Source organism: Engystomops pustulosus, chromosome 2 (genome assembly GCF_040894005.1).
Source record: "Engystomops pustulosus chromosome 2, aEngPut4.maternal, whole genome shotgun sequence".
NCBI classification, from domain to species: Eukaryota; Metazoa; Chordata; class Amphibia; order Anura; family Leptodactylidae; genus Engystomops; species Engystomops pustulosus.
The window spans coordinates 137282844-137302407 of NC_092412.1; the positions used below are offsets into that span (position 1 = coordinate 137282844).

At 41.1% G+C, this 19564-nt stretch overlaps 1 protein-coding gene across 1 annotated transcript; it reads right to left on the reverse strand.

Moving 5' to 3' along the window:
- Nucleotides 1–3490: 3490 nt before the first annotated feature.
- SMAP2 (small ArfGAP2) lies at nt 3491–19290 on the reverse strand. Its single transcript, XM_072136641.1, has 10 exons — nt 18908–19290; nt 13848–13981; nt 13677–13762; nt 12787–12865; nt 12155–12238; nt 10745–10826; nt 10202–10311; nt 9193–9355; nt 8007–8323; nt 3491–7909 (listed from the first exon to the last, which is right to left on the reverse strand). Exons 1-10 carry the CDS (start codon nt 19008–19010, stop codon nt 7793–7795), a joined length of 1275 nt encoding a protein of 424 aa, XP_071992742.1. The 5' UTR covers nt 19011–19290; the 3' UTR covers nt 3491–7792.
- Nucleotides 19291–19564: the final 274 nt, after the last annotated feature.

Here is a 19564-nt window from a genome sequence, read left to right on the forward strand (position 1 = left end):
ATCTTCTGATGCTAATAACTTTTTCATTGCTACCATTTTGAGGACTGTGCAACATTTTGATCGCTTTTCATTAAATTTTTTATGTCATGTAAAAAGATGTAAAAGTCGCATTTCGGACATTCGGGCGCCATTTCCCGTCTTGGACGTCATCGCCGTCAATAACAGTTTTTATATTTTGATTGATCGGGCATTTTGGGACGCGGCAATACCTGATGAGTTTGTGATTTTTACTGTTTATTATATTTTATATCAGTTCTAGGGAAAGGGGGGTGATTTGATCTTTATTATTTTATTTTTTTAAATTTTTTAAACTTATTTCATTTCTTTCTTTTTTTTTTCACTATTTCTTAGACCATCTAGGGTACATTAACCCTAGATCAGTGATGGCGAACCTTTTAGAGACCGAGTGCCCAAACTCCAAACCAAAGTCCATGTAATCATCGCAAAGTGCCAACAAGTCTATTTAGCCTAAAATCACACCATACCACTCTATAAGGGACATATAATACTGCTACATGATGACCATTACCAGAACAACAAGATAAATAACACCATACTGATAATAAACAGACCACTAAAGAAAGACCAACATCACAAAGCAGGAGCAAATACAGCAGAGAACACTACCCCCAGTGAGGAACACTACCCCCATCCAGAGAGGACTCAAAATCTCTTGAGGAATGCTTGCAGCACCTTGTTGAATCTATGCCGCGAAGAATTGAGGCAGTTCTGAAGGCAAAAGGGGGTCCAACCCGTTACTGGCATGGTGTACCTAATAAAGTGGCCGGTGAGTGTAAATAATAGTGGATACCTCCCACAGTCAGGAGGGTGACACATGGTGTGACAGCCTCCCCCTGGTTGGTACATGTGATTAGTTTAATGAAATATGTGTGTGGTAGTGATAGGGTTAATAGGAATAGTTTATATTTGGCGCTTATTTGTTCAATAGGTAATCTTATTTGTCATTGGTTGAATAAATAGAGTTAATTAATAACGGTTCCGCTGCTTTTAGGCGGGAAGCATAAAGCAGGATAAATAAGAGGTGCTGCGTGGTCAAGCAGTTCTTTGTGTTAAGTCTTTTTACTATTTAATGTATTTATATTGTAATTTTGTCACTGCCGCTTATTAGTGGGTGGACTGGTTTATTTCAATTAATCTTTATCATTATTACATGAATTATTCTATTGGTACACTGATGAATATTTATTTACATCGTTTATTTAATAATTCATTTTATGTAACCCATAATAAAAGCTGCAGCCTACTTTATTACATAAAGTCGTTGTTGCATACTTATTTATTAATTTATTCAGGAGGTGGGGATACCATGAGCTTGTGATATCATGAGCACTGCCATTGTGGCTCTCCCACGGGCTGTACAGCCATGCCCTACAGTAGTTGATGTATGTATTATGGAGTTCTGCAGTCAATTGTTGCGAGTTTATGGGCAATAATATAATATCTGGGATCTCTAGAGATTATTTATGGGGAGCAACATTTTACAAAGGAAAAAAAAAAAATTATTGGATGGGGAGCACCAATATATCAATATCACGCAGGGGTCTCCACCACCCTTAATCTGACCTGGTATGCGATCATTTGACATTAGACAGGCAGTGACTGTGCAACCCAACAGTAACTGACAATGCAGGGATAACAGCAGTACTATGTATGTGACCATTTTGATTCAGGGGGATCGATACATCTGACCAGTTACCCTGTATTCAACACCTCATCACTTGCGGGGGGGCGGTTCGGGAGGAGGTCCAATCCATGCTGAGTTTACATCTGGGCGATTTTAGAAAACCAATTTAGATATACCTTTCTATGGTCATTTCATAGTACTGGTGTTAGCTCGCTGTTGTCGATTATTGTTGGGTTGGTCAGTTTCCTTTGAGAGTCGAGATATATTAGTCCGTGAAGCTATAAAAGGCCTTTCACACGTAATTTTGCTACTATTTTCCATGGTTAGGCAGTGACTGCAGTATGAGACAGCTAGCTTTACCTCCATATAACGACCTCCTATTTCTAACTAGATGCCTTGAAAAAAGCAATTATAAAAATTTCTAAGTCCCTGCCCCTCCATCTACTCTCTACAATGGTCCTGGGACGTTTGACCTTGCCTCTTATACAGCAGAGTCACATATCCCACTGCCAATCACAGCCCAGGATGCTTCTGACTGGGTGGATAGTTTCATGAACCGTTAACTGAACTTCAAACTTCTGACCTGGTTACCACTTCCCAGTCTTATAGCTGTGCATGCATCAATGCAGCAGAAGTGAGGGGAACAAGTGAGGAAGCCGACGCCCCAGCGACTCACTCAAAATTGCTGGCGGGGAGCCAGCTGAACTTTGATAAATTTCTATTTTAGAAAAACCACCAAGATTGCCTATAAAAGCATCAGATCTGTATTACAATGGCTGTTGAAACCTGTCAGCAGCTAAGATTGCATTCCTGGTGACAGATTCATTTGCGTGTAATATGGTAATGGGCGTGCAAATCTTTTTAATCAGGGTATGGTAAATTGCTAAAATGTTATTTTAAGATTCACGGACATCCAACAACTGGGACATCCACCAATTTGGGAATGAAAGGGATGCAGTTCTTAAAGGAAACCTACCACTTTAAAATGACCCTTCTGACCCACAAATACCTTAAGCAAGCTCAGGATGAGCTGATGCCGGACCATATTTTCAATTAAACCAGAAACCGCTGTATTTGTAGAAAAATGATTTTCTTGTGGTAGTAAAATCTCTCTTCGGCGCTTCTATAAGCGTCATGCGGCGCGCACCCCGGACCCTGCTCCGCGGTCACGCTCTCGTCAGCGCCGCTCCCGTCACTAATTTTGCTGTGCCCGAGAGCCGGTGACGTCACCGAGCTCTCGGGCACACTAGCGCATGGGCACCACCTCCTCCCGACGCGCCGCGGCCGGATCCCATTGCGCATGCGCGAAGTCCCGAAGCCTCGCGATACTACGAGGCTTTGGGACTTCGCGCATGCGCAATGGGATCCGGCCGCGACGCGCCGGGAGGAGGTGGTGCCCATGCGCTAGTGTGCCCGAGAGCTCGGCGACGTCACCGGCTCTCGGGCACAGCAAAATTAGTGACGGGAGCGGCGCTGACGAGAGCGTGACCGCGGAGCAGGGTCCGGGGTGCGCGCCGCATGACGCTTATAGAAGCCCCGAAGAGAGATTTTACTACCACAAGAAAATCATTTTTCTACAAATACAGCGGTTTCTGGTTTAATTGAAAATATGGTTCGGCATCAGCTCATCCTGAGCTAGCTTAACGTATTTGTGGGTCAGAAGGGTCATTTTAAAGTGGTAGGTTTCCTTTAAGACTCATTTCATGAACATGGTAGTTCCATCCAAACTGGATGGTTGAGGTCCCAGTAAGGTGCACTAATTGATGAAATATCCTTCCTATGTAACGTCACCTAGTAGTTATTGCAGAACCTTCTCCACCCCCAAACAAAAAACCCAAAACACCATTTTAATGTTTATTGACTATTTTTAATCTGGAATGTACATATACACAGATGTGTAGCTGCCTCTGTATATGATATCCACCTTCAAATGAATAAAATACACAAGAAACCATAATCTCTTTACAATCATTGTTACAAAAAAAAAAAAAAAAAAAAAAAAATAGAGAAATTATAGAAACATCTATTCAGACATGGACAGAACAAAAAATATTTTTATATACCTGTAAGATTATCTGCATTAGATGTGTTTATAACTTAAATGTTCCTTGTAAAATAGGTTAAATTAAATTTTACTTTAACGCTTTCATTGCTAGAAGAGAACAACTTTGACAAATTACACGGAAAAAAAAAAAAAAAAAAAAAAACACACACAACAGGTTAGCAAAACAATAGAAACATATGTTAAAGCTACATACAGAAAGTGCAAATATTTCACATTCATAATATGTATTTATTTCCCAGCACGTATGGTAAATGAAGTCCTTTTGTTGGAAGGAATTTGGTTCAGCTGATAGCAAACAAAACACTTGATGACAGTAATTATCTAGAGGCCAACATGCTAAAACCTTGTTTTTCCTGGGAAACCATCATGCAAACAGCCAAGTATCAGTCTATCCTACTATGACATAACAATTGCAAGTCTTACAGTCTGCTTAGGAACAAGATACAGAACACCAGGGACACTTTGTTCCACTGGTTGTGTCTTACCTCAAATACATTCACTGCTAGTTTAGCACAAGCAGACCAGCTCTGCATAAAGAACTATAATAAACCTGTATTTTAAATGACCTATGAGGACACTCAAGGGTGAATTATGCACAATGGGGGAAATTTATCAGAAAGCCTAGGGTACAGTACAGGAGTGGCTTGTTATACATACATACACTTTGAGAAGAAAGTTGTGCAATTTTACAGGACAAGCATAAATATGTAGATAATGATAAAAAAAAAAACATATTGAAAGCTTGGGGTTTTCTAAGTACTCTCTAAAAATCTGCTTCAGGAACTGGCCCAAAACATTGCCCTCAATGTGGAACTATGCAGTTTGAGCAAAGAAGATAAATGCCGGCCTTTTGCCTCACATATATACAAAGGAAATTACCTTAGGCCTGTTTCACAAGATGCACTTGTTTAATCTTTTGACATACAATTCAATCTCAATGTGTGAACATGGCTTGGGAAAGTTTATGGTCATAAATTGCACTTCACCATGTGATCAACTAACTGCACGTGCGATTGCATCCTAAGCAATAAAAATAAATAAAAACTCTGCACAGAAAACCTCTTTAGACTGGATCAACACAAAACAAGTGGAGGCCATTACTTATGCATTTTATTTATCTTTAAACATGCATGTTAGGCTACATGCACATGAATGTTTTTGTCCGCTTGCTATATATTTTTTTGCTGGCAGCAAAGCGACACATTCGTTTCAACGGGCTCATGGACATATTCACTGATCCTTGCAGAGGCAGGTCCTATTCCTCCCATGTTTGCGCCTTCCCACAAAAGACTATGGGGCTGTGAAAAATATTAATGCCACATAGGCGTCATCTGCATTTTTATTTGCCTGAAAACTGCATGTGCTGTTTTTGTGTCCCATCTGTTATTGGCGAATGCGTGCTGCTCACACCCTAAGGACATGAGAAGAGACTTCTCAGGCCACAAAATTGGGCAGGAATAGTTCCCGATATATGATGTGCAGCTTGGGCACGAGGCTGTGGAAAACAGCCACATGTCTGATCCCATAGAAGTAAAAAGGGAATTGTGCAAGCTATAGAAACAGCCAGCACTCGTCTCTCGTTATACACTTGTGCACAAGGCCTAAAAAAAAAAAACAAAAAAAAAAAACAAAAAAAAACTGCATGTGTGAAGAGAATATATATGGTTTTCTTTCCCCTGTGTTAAGCTGTGGTTCACATTAAAACAGAATATTCATATTTATCAACATCGCTGATCAATATGCCAGACTCTGCATACGCTTCCCAGGTTCAGACATGAAATCTATGTACACACGTCACTTAGCTTTAGGTCTACCTTAAGGATAATCTTAAAAACAGGGTAAGAAAAGGACAAGAAAAGGGGGTGCTGAAATGTTTATCAGTACTATTAAAGTGCATAACATGTGGATAACAAGAGGCAAAACTGGCTATAAAAAATTAGAAAACAATGTACTAGATATTTGAAAGCTTTAAATGTGTTACATTGCACCACAAGATTTAAAAAAAAAAAACAAAAAAAAACATTATATAAAATAATGCATGGCCTTATACAGTTCTGTATGTAGAGAACACTATGAATTACCACGTAAAAAAGGCTATGCTTGTAATGTAGTTTACATGGATATATAATTTGTAAAGCAGTCCAAACTATCCAACATATCCATTTCATAGGAAGACCAGTCCATCACATCCCATACCAATATATACTTTTAAGGCAGACATTTCTCTTCATACATATAATCATGTGAACACATACACAATATGTGTGGGAATTACAAGTATGATATGTAAGAATTGAAACAATATGGTGGTCATAAGGGGCAAGGCATAAAAATTGATAGGAACAGCACCATATTCCATAACATTACTATGAAATCATTACAAAAGTGTAACAATAATGCATGAGCCATTGATGATGTGATAAACCTACATTCCCCTCAAGTGTTTAGATAACCTAATAAATTATGATCCATGCACAAATACATTGTGGATTTCTACAAGGACTAGTTAAGCTGAATGCCAATTTTCTCCTACTACGAGACTTAACCCTTCCCTGCCATAACATTAATCAGTCCTGTACATTGCACACCAACATGACAGAAAGGGTTAAAAAGCCACTAGACTGAACACACATAAGTTTGTTGCACTCAGCAGACTAATATTTAAAAATTAGGAAATGTAACACAAGAAGGACAATTAGAAAAGTTGAGCAAGTATATGGCCCAAAAACAGTTAAATGTGTACCTCCAGTTTAATTTTAGAGGATATCCAGCTGTATAAAAGCACTGCATCTGATCTCTAAGACGCTGTCCAACATCTATAAACTATTTATGACATATCCTGAAGATATGCCAGGAATAGTTCAGATGGGAATAACCCTTTAAAATTGAATCAGTCACCACAAATTACCTACCCAAACTAACTGATATGGTATGTAGGGCTATGCCTGCACATGCCACCCATATTTTTCTTCCCAGCTGTTCCTTCTTTGCCAAAACTTTACTATAGACATATAATAATGAGCTTAAAGTGCTCTTCTCCTCTCCTGTGATGACTTCTGTATTCTGGGAAATTTATCATTATACAGAGCCATAATTTTTTAAATAACTTGTAAGATCACTGAGGATCTGTCCATTTGTGCTAATGTCCTAGTGACAGGTGTTAAAAATATATATTTTAAACTGAGTATCTGCTTGACCCAGAAGTCCCTCAATAGGTGGTAACAGGTGGCACCACTCCATTCAATTTATAAGAGACTACAGAATGGAGAACCGTTATTTGGAATCCCCATTACTTTGCTAGAGATTGGCAGCCATTGCTCCACCGAAATGGGTAATGCAAGAACTTTGGGGTGCCCACTGCTCTGAGTACCAGAAATCAGGACCTAAGATTAATTGTAGAGGTTGTCACTTTATCACTTATGACTTGTTTTGGCCTATGGAAGCAGTACAATGGAAAACACCAACCAACATTACATTTATATTACTTTCATTGCTCCACTTTCATAGAAATCTTTTCATACAAAAGCCATATGGAGAAAAGTAACTGTTCCCTTTAATTTGTAAATAATCACAAACACACACTTCCTCACAAAGCAGTTATACAGGCACATTCCAATATTTCATCCCAGAAAAAAACAAAAAACAAAACAAACATATGCCTTCCTATTCCAGTCGCTGTAGAGAGAGGAGAGATACAGACTAGCTGCAGACCTGCAGATGTTTGCTGGTGTAGTAACACAGGTCTGTTGTAGCTATGTGGCCATTTGTATCCAGCTGGTAACAGCAGATATAACTGGAGCCTAAGCCTGTTTCTTGTCTTCTCCACATTATGAAATGTGCAGCTAGTCTGCAAGTGTGCCTATATAGATTCTTAGAAAATCCTATACTACACTAAATATCTTTAATGGTAGCTTCAAAAGAACCAAATGTGTCCCTGTAAAAGTATGGGAAAGACTGACAGGAATTTAAGTGGAGTGAACTTAAGAAAGCCTTGGGAATATGAAGATGCTCATTTACCACCGGAGAATGACCAGCTTAGCTGGAAGAGTGAGAGGAGCAAGAGTTCATAGAGAAAGGAGTCTTCATTTCCACATTGGTGAACTGAGGGTTTGGTTAGGTCCCTGGTTTGTTGTTGGCTGTCCATATCCTGCCATACCTCCTACGCCGAAAAAGGTCATTCCTGCCATCTGTTGGGACACCTAAAAATATTTATGGATATTAATAATCTACTTATTTGAACATAGTTAAAAAGTAAGTCTTAGTAAGTCTACTAAGAACAGGTTACATAAAATTTACCTGAGCAACATTCCACTGTAATTGTTGTCCGGGTTGCATGCCATACATAGGCTGTGCCACAGCACCCATTCCTGTCACATAGCCTGCATGTTGTGCCATCATTCCATTTGGTACACCCATGACTGCTGCCTGCATTCCACCAACATAGCCAGCTGGGACAGCCATAGGGGCAACTACACCTGGGTGTGCTGGTTGAGTCATAATTCCCATTGGTGAGGCCATCATACCACCCATTACACCACTAGGAGAAGGAACTGCTGGAAAGCCAGTGTAAGGACTTGGGTATGGCATTTGTGCTGGTGCCATGAAAAGAGCTCCTGCAGGACAAAGAGCAAAGATGTTATGTTAGTTATAAGAGTAATCAATGTGTTGCAGATTGGCAGCTGCAGTCAGCAGTTTTGGGTCAGAAAATTGTAGACAATGCTAGGTCAGAGTGCTAGAGAGCCTTTTATCCACTAAGGGCATGACCCGTTTGGGGGAAAAAAGCCAGCCTTTGTTTTTGTTTGACTTCCTGACCATCTAGAACAGTGATGGCTAACCTATTAGAGCCTGAGTGCCCAAACTTCAACCAAAAGCCATTTATTTATTGCAAAGTGCCAGCGCAGCAATTTAAGCAGTAATTTATTTCTCCTTGTTCATTGACAACTTTCAATCCTTCAGCCTCCCAAGGACACCAACCCAGTTGAAAGGAGGAGGACAAATTCATCTATCATTGTAGGAAGGTTCTGCAGGCAGATTCTTTGAGTTCTGTCTAGTGAGCTTCATTCTGGGGTGATGGCCTGGGTGCCCACAGAAAGGGCTCAGAGTGCCGCCTCTGGCACCAGTGCCATAGGTTCGCGACCACTGATCTAGAAGATCATATGCTTTTTAGTGAAAAGAGTGGCATGTTTCAGGCTCAGTTTTTAAATAAAATTAATTCTTTCTTGATCAGTAAGGGAAAACAAATTCAGTAATTTTTTAATTCAAAGTGTTACGCTTCTTAAAACGCCTCTACTGACCGTAATAAAGGAACAGAGTCTTCAGCTACAAAATTATCTCTGATATTAGAGGTTTTCTAATCGAGAGATTTGTGATATATAATTGCTTGATTAGGGGCTAGAGTTGTGTCTACTGGCAGCAATTTGATGCATTTATATACCCATTGATTAGAAATAAATATTGAGTTGCTCCCTTTGAAAATTCAGACCTTGAGCTGGAATCTGAGGAGTCTGAGGTCCATACAGAGAGAGAATGGAGTCCTTTGAAAGTTGCTTTTTTGTTCCTTCTTCAGCTTTGCCACCAGATTCTGGAAACAAATTAAGATTCTCTGGGACAGATCCTGAGACAGTTACTGGCATGGAGCTGGCAGTCTGTTGAACGAAACCAGAAAGCAGGGCTCAGACGGCATACAATAATTCTAGAATACTATAAATACTATAATTAGATTAAATAATGCTGAAAAATGGTACGACTGAAGTGATAAGAAAGCAGCATGTTGACTTTGTATAGACAGTTTCTGATATACTGTATATACTCGTGTATAAGCCGAGTTTTTCGGCATAAAAAATGTGCTGAAAAACATCCCCTCGGCTTATACACGAGTCAATACGAAAGTAAAAATTACTTAAAAAAAAAATAAACTTATATACTCACCCTCCGGTGACCCCGATGCGTAGCGCTGCTCCCCGGATGTCCGCGCGGCTCATCTTCAGGCATCCGCGCCCGTCTTCTGTCTTCTGCTGGGCGCCGCCATTGTTTTTCTCCCGGGCGGCGCCTAGCATGACGTCAGCAGCGGTCCATCATACTATGCACCTGCCGGGAGAGAACAATGGCGGCGCCCTGCAGAAGACGGGCGCGGATGCCTGAAGACGAGCCGCACGGACATCGGGGCCACCAGAGGGTGAGTATACAAGTTTATTTTTCTTAATGCTGGGCAGGCTGTATACTACTGGGGGCAGGCTGTATACTACTGGGGGCAGGCTGTATACTACAGGGGGCAGGCTGGGTTGGCTGCATACTACAGGGGGCAAGCTGGCTATATACTGGGGGGGGGGGGGGTCTGTGACCAATGCATTTCCCACCCTCGGCTTATACTTGAGTCAATAGGTTTTCCCAGTTTTGGTGGTAAAATTAGGGGCCTCGGCTTATACTCGAGTATATACGGTAGTCAATATATGTCACATACATTACACAACGCACCACATGAAATAGTTTACCTGACTGGTCTTTGAGCTGGCTAAACAACCAGAGCCAAAAAGATCTAGTTCTTTTTCCAAGGAATTGGTATTTGATTTTCCATTGGGGACAGCAATAGCCACTGGAGCATCTAAAAATAATAGAGAAAGCAATGTAAAATAGTTATGCTAAAATAAAAGAACTGACTAGAACCCAACGTATTCCGTAATTTTTTACTGGTTTGTTAAAAAGGAAGGAGCCACCAAAAATTTTTCCAACGAGATTTCCATGGTTTAATAATAGACTGACAATTGCCAATTCTGTACGAGTTTTCTATACACAAGTCATTTCATTTACATCACAAGAGGATTAAAAAATACATCTATGGAAAGCATTATGAAAGTTCATCACTATTATCAGAACAATTGACTGCTGTCCACATGCAAATTAGCTAGGTAAAACTGCTGTAGGAACCTTAAGTGGAAGTATATTCGCTATTTCAACCAAATGCCCAGCCTGGAAGTGTAAACAAAAAAAAAAAAAAAAAAAAAAAAAAAAAAAAAAAAAAAAACCACACATCTCACCAAGGCCAAGGAGGTCCATGACTGGCTCTGCTGTTCTTTGCGGATAGTTTTTAGCTAGCAGAGGATCATCCTTTCTAAGTGGCTAAAAAAAAAATATATATATATGTTAATAATAAAAATATTATTATTATTATAGAGATCTCATAGCAGCAAAGGAATGATAGTATGGATAAAAAAAAAAAAATACTTAATGAAGCTGAATAATGAACCTGAATAAAATTAATTCAAACCTTTCATAAAGATTTAGGCTCACAAGCCATCACCCAGCCGTTATCCAGAAACATCTCAGGATCACAATTTACTGCTATATTCTGAGTCAATCACGATTATGCAGGAATAGTTCTCTTAATGCTGTGTTCAAATGACTAGTAAGGAGTCACAGGGGGAAGAGAAGGGTCATGTTGGTATGTCCCATACACCAGGCATACAACCACAAGGCTGGTTGTCAGCTACTAAAGGTAGTTTTTGATGATGTACCTGTCCTATGAAGCAGTTTTCAATCCAAAGGAAAGGCCTGTGTGTTCACAGTCCTTTTTCTCTAAAGTAGATCTCCCAGAACATAAAATTACATCCTTGTGGTTTGTAAGTCTTAAAGGAGTTTCCCCCCAAGCAGGTAAGGCTCTATCCTGTGGATAGATCGTGGTGGTCTCAGTGATGAAACCCCAACAAATCAGGAGAACAAGGGTTTCGATGGAGTGCTAGGTACCTCCAACAGACCATAATGGAGCAGACGGCAGTGCATAACCGTTCTGCTCCATTCACCTCTATGGAGCTGACGGAGATTGCCAAGCGATGCGCTCAGAGAGACAAATGGAGCAGAACGGTCATGTGTGGATATCTGCTGCACTCATCTCTGGGAGCATAAAAGGGGTCGACCGAAGTACCTGGGACCCTCATTCACGTAATTTGTGGTGGTCTCATCGCAGAGACCCCCACCAATCAACATTCATGTTTCACAAGGTGTGAAAACCCCTTTAAAAGTGAAACTGTTACAAGGAATGTCATTTTTAACTGGTGATAGGTTCCATTAGCCTATGCTATGCACATGTTAAAAATGCCTCGGTATTTTGAATACTGCCACTACTTTATATGACATTACCTGGCTGCCTGCCAGCAGCACGTGGTCAAGTTATACAGCATGAATAACTGTTTCCATGTGCCCTTGGTTTATATAGGTGTCTAATGCCATCTAAAAACAGCAGGAGTAGTGGAGTTCTATACATTGGGATGTTGGCAGGGAAGTAAGTGAATAGCCAATGGGGTCATCTAAAAAAAAAAAAAAAATAACTGCCTTTCCATTTTGGGCCTACATAAATCAATTCTTAATCTCTCTCACACGTAATGATTAAGTGCTTATACGCAGATATCCCAATTTAGTAAGAAGTTATACAGAAAAAAAAAAATCATTACCAACTTAACCTTCTCAAATATAACCGGCTCAGATTTTATTTCGGGTGCAGATTCTGATTTCTTCCATTTAGTTTCTCGCTCTCTCTGTTGGAAAAGACAAAAGAAGACTTACATACCAGTGTGCAAGGGATATACTTATTGGAATAGAATCAATTTTTTTTAAAATAAAAGACTAGTTTATAAAAAATAAAGCACGTCCCACAAAACAAAACATGCAAGGTTTTTTAAAAATTTCCATCGCAAGGTATCATTTGGTATAGAGAATCGTGATTCTACACCAAGCACCAGTATATATGTTTAGTATGAGGTATTCAAGTTTTTATTATGCATGCAATTTTAATCTGTACACACAGTACATATAGTGCTATCAGTTTATGCATTTACAACATTTGAGTATACAAGTATAACTTTAGAAGGAGTTGTATAAATACTGCACTTGTACTAAACAGTACACAATCGAATATTTTTTGTATCCAATATTGTGAAGTCAGTGCCAGAATAAACCTTATCTGTTACATTATCTATTATTATCCTTTAGGTATCAAGACCATTCTTGAGCACAACTCCACAAGAAAATGATGAAAATAAATATAGGCATTTATATCCCAGAGCTACAGTCAAATTAAATTTACCCTAAATGCAATGATGTCTATGCTGCGATCCATGTACTTCTTCTTTTCATATTTGTCTCGGATAAAGGTTTCTACTGATCTATAGATGTTAAGTGAAGGGAAAGTGTAACCTCATATGAAACAAACTTATTCCTTCGAAATTCTTTTGGTTTAATGTTTTTTGGATTAGTTTAATAAAAAAATAAAAAAAATCCCTCAGCCTAAGGACCGTTTCAAATCATGCATTTTAAGTCCGTTTAAAAACGCATGCGTTTTTGAATGATTACCATGAGTTTGGCTGCTTTGAACCTGTTTATCTTCATCTCTAGAAGTGTAGGCACCCGTGAAACAGATTAAAACTCAACAAACGCATGCATTTTTAAACGGACTGAAAACACATGCTTCAAAACAGTCCAAAAATGCTACGTGTTGCATCACCTTTAGGCTACATTCACACGACTGTTGGGGGGACATATATACCGTCGCAAGCTTGCAGCCATATATATGTCCCCCTTAGTCCGGCAACGGGCGCAAGGAGCAAAACGTTGCAGCACATGTACGGCACCGCGCCGCTGCCCGTGTTACGGCGCCATGCTTTGCTACAGTCCTCCCAAATAACACTTGTTCTATTCTACACTAGCACTGCCATTAATCATTATTGAGTGAATGACACTTTGTTGGGAGGTGACAGTGAAATACTGTGGTCCACATGTAGACTTGCTATTTAGGGAGAAAGCTACCAAACATCATCCAGCAATGTGCCACAAGTGCCCGCAGTGGTCCATATGATACATTTCTGAATAAAGAATTATGGTTCTATATATACGCATCAATGTCCCAATTTTTTTATAATGACAATCCTAATGTTGATATAACATCTTCAAAATAAATTCGGCCAAAAAAAAAGATACTGGTCAGTCTGCGGTCGGATAAAACTTTCTGGCAAGAATGCTTCATACAGACGTTTTGCTTTTCCATTTCCCATCTCTTCCATGCACTGAAAAGTAAGCAAAAAAAAAAAAAGGTTGATATATAAACCTTAAATTTATGGATAATACAAAAAAAAACAAACAACATTGTACCTGTATCTGTTCCTGAGTCCACTGGTCCAGATTCACAGATTTTACCCGAGAGATGTGGACTCCAAGGTTCCTGTGTACACCAGCACAGCGTATGCACACAAATACCCCAATATTCCAAGACGCCCATCTTGGTCCTGCCAAGAAACACAAAGAACTATTAAAAGAGATATACTAAGGATCAGAAAAACCCCACACAAGAAGACTCTGTTTGGAGGGCCCCACCAATTGCTTCCCATTTTCAGAAATTGGACGAGAAGTGAAGACATGGAGATTCATTAACCGGAATTTAAATTTCCGACTGAAAAGCTGTGCGCCACATTGATTGAGGGTTTTAGACCATTTTCGGGCAGTTTTACGACTTGTCTGAAAAAGGAGCAAGCATCTACCCCCGGCAGGCCCCTTGTTAGGCATGGCCAGGCTGCCTCCTTGATCTCTAGGTAGCTGACTGAGATTACCGAGTAGATCGCTCGGCAATCTCCATCACCTACATAGAGATGAAGGGGATAGCCCTGTCATGCGCGACCGGCTGTTCCGCTCATCTCGGGGAGCGATGAGACTACATTGGACCCCCCGTTCTCGTGATCTGTGGGGGTTACCGAGACCTTCATCGATCAGAAAGTTGGGCCCTATCCGTGGGAAAACCTTCAAAGCTTTTGGTTTGGTTTCATTTTTTTCTCTCCATGGAGCAGATGAAAGTTTGCTTCTGGGTGGGGCATTAAATAATTAAAAAAAAATCTTCATGCATCAAGCACCCATTTCTGTCACATATGAGGAAACATTACATCTCAGTTTAGTTGCAAGTGCATTATTTTCCCCTGTGTACATTGTGTCACACACAGGAACTTGATAGCAGCTACGGAAATAAGAGGAAGGAAAGAAACAGAAAAGTATTAACCTCAGCAGAAGTGGAGAGACGGCAGATCACATTTCTAATGCAGCCTGTCCTAGAACTGGGTGTCAGATAAGAGTCAAACCCATTTCCTGCACATCCATCATCTCCACTTATCTGACTATAGTCTATACAATAGGGTCACAAATATGCATTGGCTTGCAAAGGAAAGGTAGGTCACAGGTCTCAAGGATGCACTTCACATGACTTCCCAACACTTGAAGACTCAATCACCACAACAGGCTGGAAGTTATAAAAGCCATAAATCAATATTAAGAACAGAATAGGGAGAGGGAAGGGATCAATGTACCGTAGTTACTTCACTTTCTGCCTTCACAATGGCTCCTGTCCCAACCACCTGCATCAGGTTTGAGACTTTCTGGCAACCCACTTCCACCTTAGTCAACATGTGAATTTAGATGTGGTGGACAGAATGATGAAGTGTGACTTTTCAAAAAAAGTTACTAATTTAGTCCTCGGTGACTCAGTGGTCACAAACTCACTTCAGACATGAACACCTCATCCCCAACGTTGAAACACATTTATCACTATAATAAATCTGCTGAGCTAAATATGCCAAAAGACCAAAGGCACTATAAAAACTGGAGTATGATACCTGCCTAGTGAGAAATGTGCCACACTGATATTTATCAGGTGCCATATTCTCCAGTACGGTTTCAAGAAAATACATACAATACATAATGTTAAGATAAAATGACAATTATAAGATCATAACTAACCAGTTAGGGAAGATTTAACATCTTCCCATATTTCTTAACAGACGTAACAAGATTTTTCAGTTTTCTTGCACAATTTGTTTCTAAAGTAACGTATTCAGAAATTGCAAAACCACAAACTAGAAAGTCATATATAAAGCAAAAAAATAAAGGCAGAAACAAAGCACTCAATTGTATAACGAAAAATATGATTAAAGGGAACGAGTAAATATTAAAACAAAAAACATGTAGGTTGTTCTAGAGCAGGAAGAGCTGAGCAGATAATACATATTGTACTGCAGGTAATATGTTAGAGAGCCAGAAAGAGCACATAGGGCCACATTTATCACTCATTTTTTCTGTTGTTTTTGCGCCTTTTCGTTTAGGCGCACCGTTTTTGCGCCATTTTTGCGATTAAACGTCAAATTAGCCGCGCAGCTAAAATAACCACCTTTCCCTCATCTATCGTTCAATTCCAGATGTTTTGCTGCGCCTAATGATATTCATCACGTGCGACTTTTGCATTTAGGCGCAAAAACGGGCGCAAAAACACTCCAGCTCGAAGGTGGCGTTATCTGAGAAGAAAGCAGTGAGCCCCTTTGCAGAAGAGCTCATTTCTAGCAGCAAAGCTTAGCCAGACACTGGAACATATAATACAGACATTAGATACACTGCAGACAGGAGCTGCAGACTCTATTTACAGTTCATCACATTCTATTTACTAAATATTCTGCAAAACGCTGAGCTCACAGCAAGAGCAAGAGAAGTTTTCACAAGTTTGCAGAAGTTTGCAGATACTACAAACAAGTGTCCCCCATGTAATTCTGCACAGTGTCTGAGGGGGATACTGTACAGAATTACAGGGGTGCAGCAGGAGACCAGCACTTGGGGATCCCCTCCAGGAGAAGCCCCTGCTGAGGAGGTCACTGGGTGCAGGGTGTCACACACCTGGGTGCTGCTGTGAGTGTTATCTTCATTCTGGGCTGTGGGAGAAGCAGAGGGGAGCTTGTAGCAGGATCACATGTAAGTGCCCGAAACAAACATTGCGCCTAAACTGCGCCTAAACTGTGTTAGGCTACATTCACACGAACTTATGGGGGACGTATATACGGCCGACGTATATACGGCCGATATACGTCCCCCATACACTCCTATGGGCGCACGGCACCCTACGGGAGCGGTACGGTGCAGCACACGTGCGGCACCGTACCGTTCCGTACCCGGGAAAAAGATAGGACCTGTCCTATCTTTTCCCGTAATACGGGGCCGTGCGCCATAGGTTGCTATGGAGAGGGGCGGGGGTGAGCTGCGCTCACCTCCTCCTCCTCTCCCCGTACACTGCCGTTGCCCGCTACGGTACGGGCGGGCAACGGCAGTGTGAATATAGCCTTAAAGTAAAGTGATTAATAAGAGGCAGGAAATTACCTTATCACAGATGGTTGTAGCTTGTGATAATTCTGGAGAAACAGTGCGCCAGAATTTAGGCGCAACTACTACACTTAGGCGCACAAAAGTGATAAATGTGGCCCATAGTGCCCTATCTGCAGGCAGCATGTAATAGAGCAGGAGGAGCTGTGCAGATACATCATTGTGGCTCTCCCACTGCCTTTGATTCTGTCTGACCTATTTAACAGCGCATAGCACCAGAAAAATAAATTTTGCTTCCCCAACTCGGGCCAAAAAGGGGACATGGTTCTAAGTTCTCAAATACAGTGCTACTAAGGCATCTGTTTTTTTCTGACACTCCAGAGTAGCAGTGCCCAGACCCAAAAATGAAAAAGAAAAAAAAAAAAAAAAAAAAAAAAAAAAAAAAAAAAGAAGGAGGTTGGGGCGTCAAGGGGAACTACCTGCTAAATGCCAGCTGCATGGAACATCTGGCACTCCGGAGAATAAGGGTTTGAGCACCACAAATATCAGCAGTACGGCACAAATTACTATCTACACATTATTTCAGGTAGATAAACAGCAAAAAGGACTCATAGGGAAAGCACCCAAGACCTTAGACGTTGAATGTTACTAACAGATCTGAAATGCAGAGTTTGAAGGTTTCAGTCAGGTAATGGTTAATAAATAGGAGCTTGTGCTCTGCAGCACTGGTGTATGCCAGAGATACTGCAGAGTCAGAGCCGACTACATCCTGATAAAGACAACATGACTGAGCTCTAAGCAAGCCAAATATTAAGGTTCTTTGAAGGACATTGCACAATCTAGGATTTCTCTTCCTATCCACAGGCGGTGAATCACCGGATATATTATTTCCCAGCAAATGTGCTCCCAATGGAATAACTCTGGTAAACCACGCTCTGCTCTCATTGTCTACAGAATGCGACTACTAGTACTATCTTATTAGGAATTTTATATGTACATATGGTGTTTAGAAATAAAAGGATGATACAGAAACCTTTAAAGGTGAGAAAATAGAAGTGTGTAGATACATTATACAAGAAGGAAGAAATAATGTGCTGGGGAAGCCATCTACAGGTCAAAGAAGTCCTAGAAAACTGACATGTCTTCAGGAGGGCAACATGACTTCAACAGCACAGAAATAGAACTGATACATCACATACAGGTACAGAGGAGACAGAACATGTAATTCTCTAGCAGTGCAATACTTGGTCCATTGACAGTCAGGTCATGAGATTTGTCCAGTTCTCAGCCTGTAGGGCTCTCTAATATACAACTGCAACCCCAAGTGTGTTCTAACAGATAGATACAGTTTCGAGTGGGAGCTTTTCATCTACTTAAAAGGCACAGGTAGTGGCCAAACACCCTTCTCATGTGTTCTGGTCAAAAGGAACACACATGGAAACCTAGAGGTGAGAATGTGTGCACAACACTCACACCCCACAGTAGACCAGATGATGGACATTTACCAGCAAGGTCAGAGCCCTATAAGACATCCCTTTTTGTAATAGTTACAAGACTGAAAATATATACCAATTTTTAATTCGGAGCTGCAAATTCTGAAGGCACTCCTAGACACCAACTGCTGTCTACTATGAGCTGTGGGGTGGTGGAGGAGCACTTCAGAGTGAAGGACCGCCCCCAGTGCACTTGCAGCTATTTGTATGACTAAATAACTCTCCGGGGCTGAAACAGAGCATTACTACTAGTACTGTATGAAGGAGCATGCATGAACCAATACCAACAGAGAGAACACCGTGTATAACACTCCAGAAGCTGTCACAATGGAAACATCCATGATGTCTACAGCAAATACACTGCAGATAAGTCAGGTATGAAACCTAAGCAGAACATGTAACATGACACGAGCCGGGTCACCTAGTGCCACCTGCCATTACAGGAGGGTCACATGACCCCGGCATGGAGTGGCACACCTCTAGGCACTGCCAGTGGTCCTATCCCTCTGCCTCCTCACGTCTGACATCCAGGAAGTGTGTGGGGTGTAGCAGGGAGAGCCCGCTCCGCACCGCCATATCCCCTAGTCCGTGTACCTTTAGCTTGGCAGTCGGCGCAATACTTGTTCTCTTCCCGCAGCAACAGCTCGGACAGCACGGCCTGGTACCGCTCCACGTCCCGTACAGACTTCCCGGTCATCTTCCCGGGAGACAGTAAAATGGCTTCCCCGTGCTGCGGCTTTCAGTTCCTGTTTCCGGGTCTCCTCCTCCCGTAGCTCGTCTCCACAGCTTAACGTCTCTTAGCCGCGCCCACTCCTTCCAAATCCTCTGCTCAGGGTGAGGAATAACAGCCAATCAGGAATAGGGTCCTTGACGCCCACAAGGGGAAAAAATTATGAATGGAGAATGACGTCACTTAGTAACCTAAATGCAGGGAAAATGGGATGAAGACTGATGGTAGTGGCGGTGATGCGACTGTAGGTTGCGCATGTTGTGTCTTATGGAGATGACAGTTTGCTGTACAACTATATAACAGGGAAAAGGCAATTTCATTACATTACACAGAAGGACCATTTCCATCTATTATATAGTGTGGTGTCATGTAGGAGAGGTCCTTCTGAGTTATGGGATGAAGAGTTAAAAAGGCCTCCGTTACACATAGGGGCACATTTACTAAAAACAGTGCAAACTGCGCTATGCTCTGTATGTGCAACACCCCTGCCAATGTGTAGGCAAGGGAGTGCGGGCGGATAA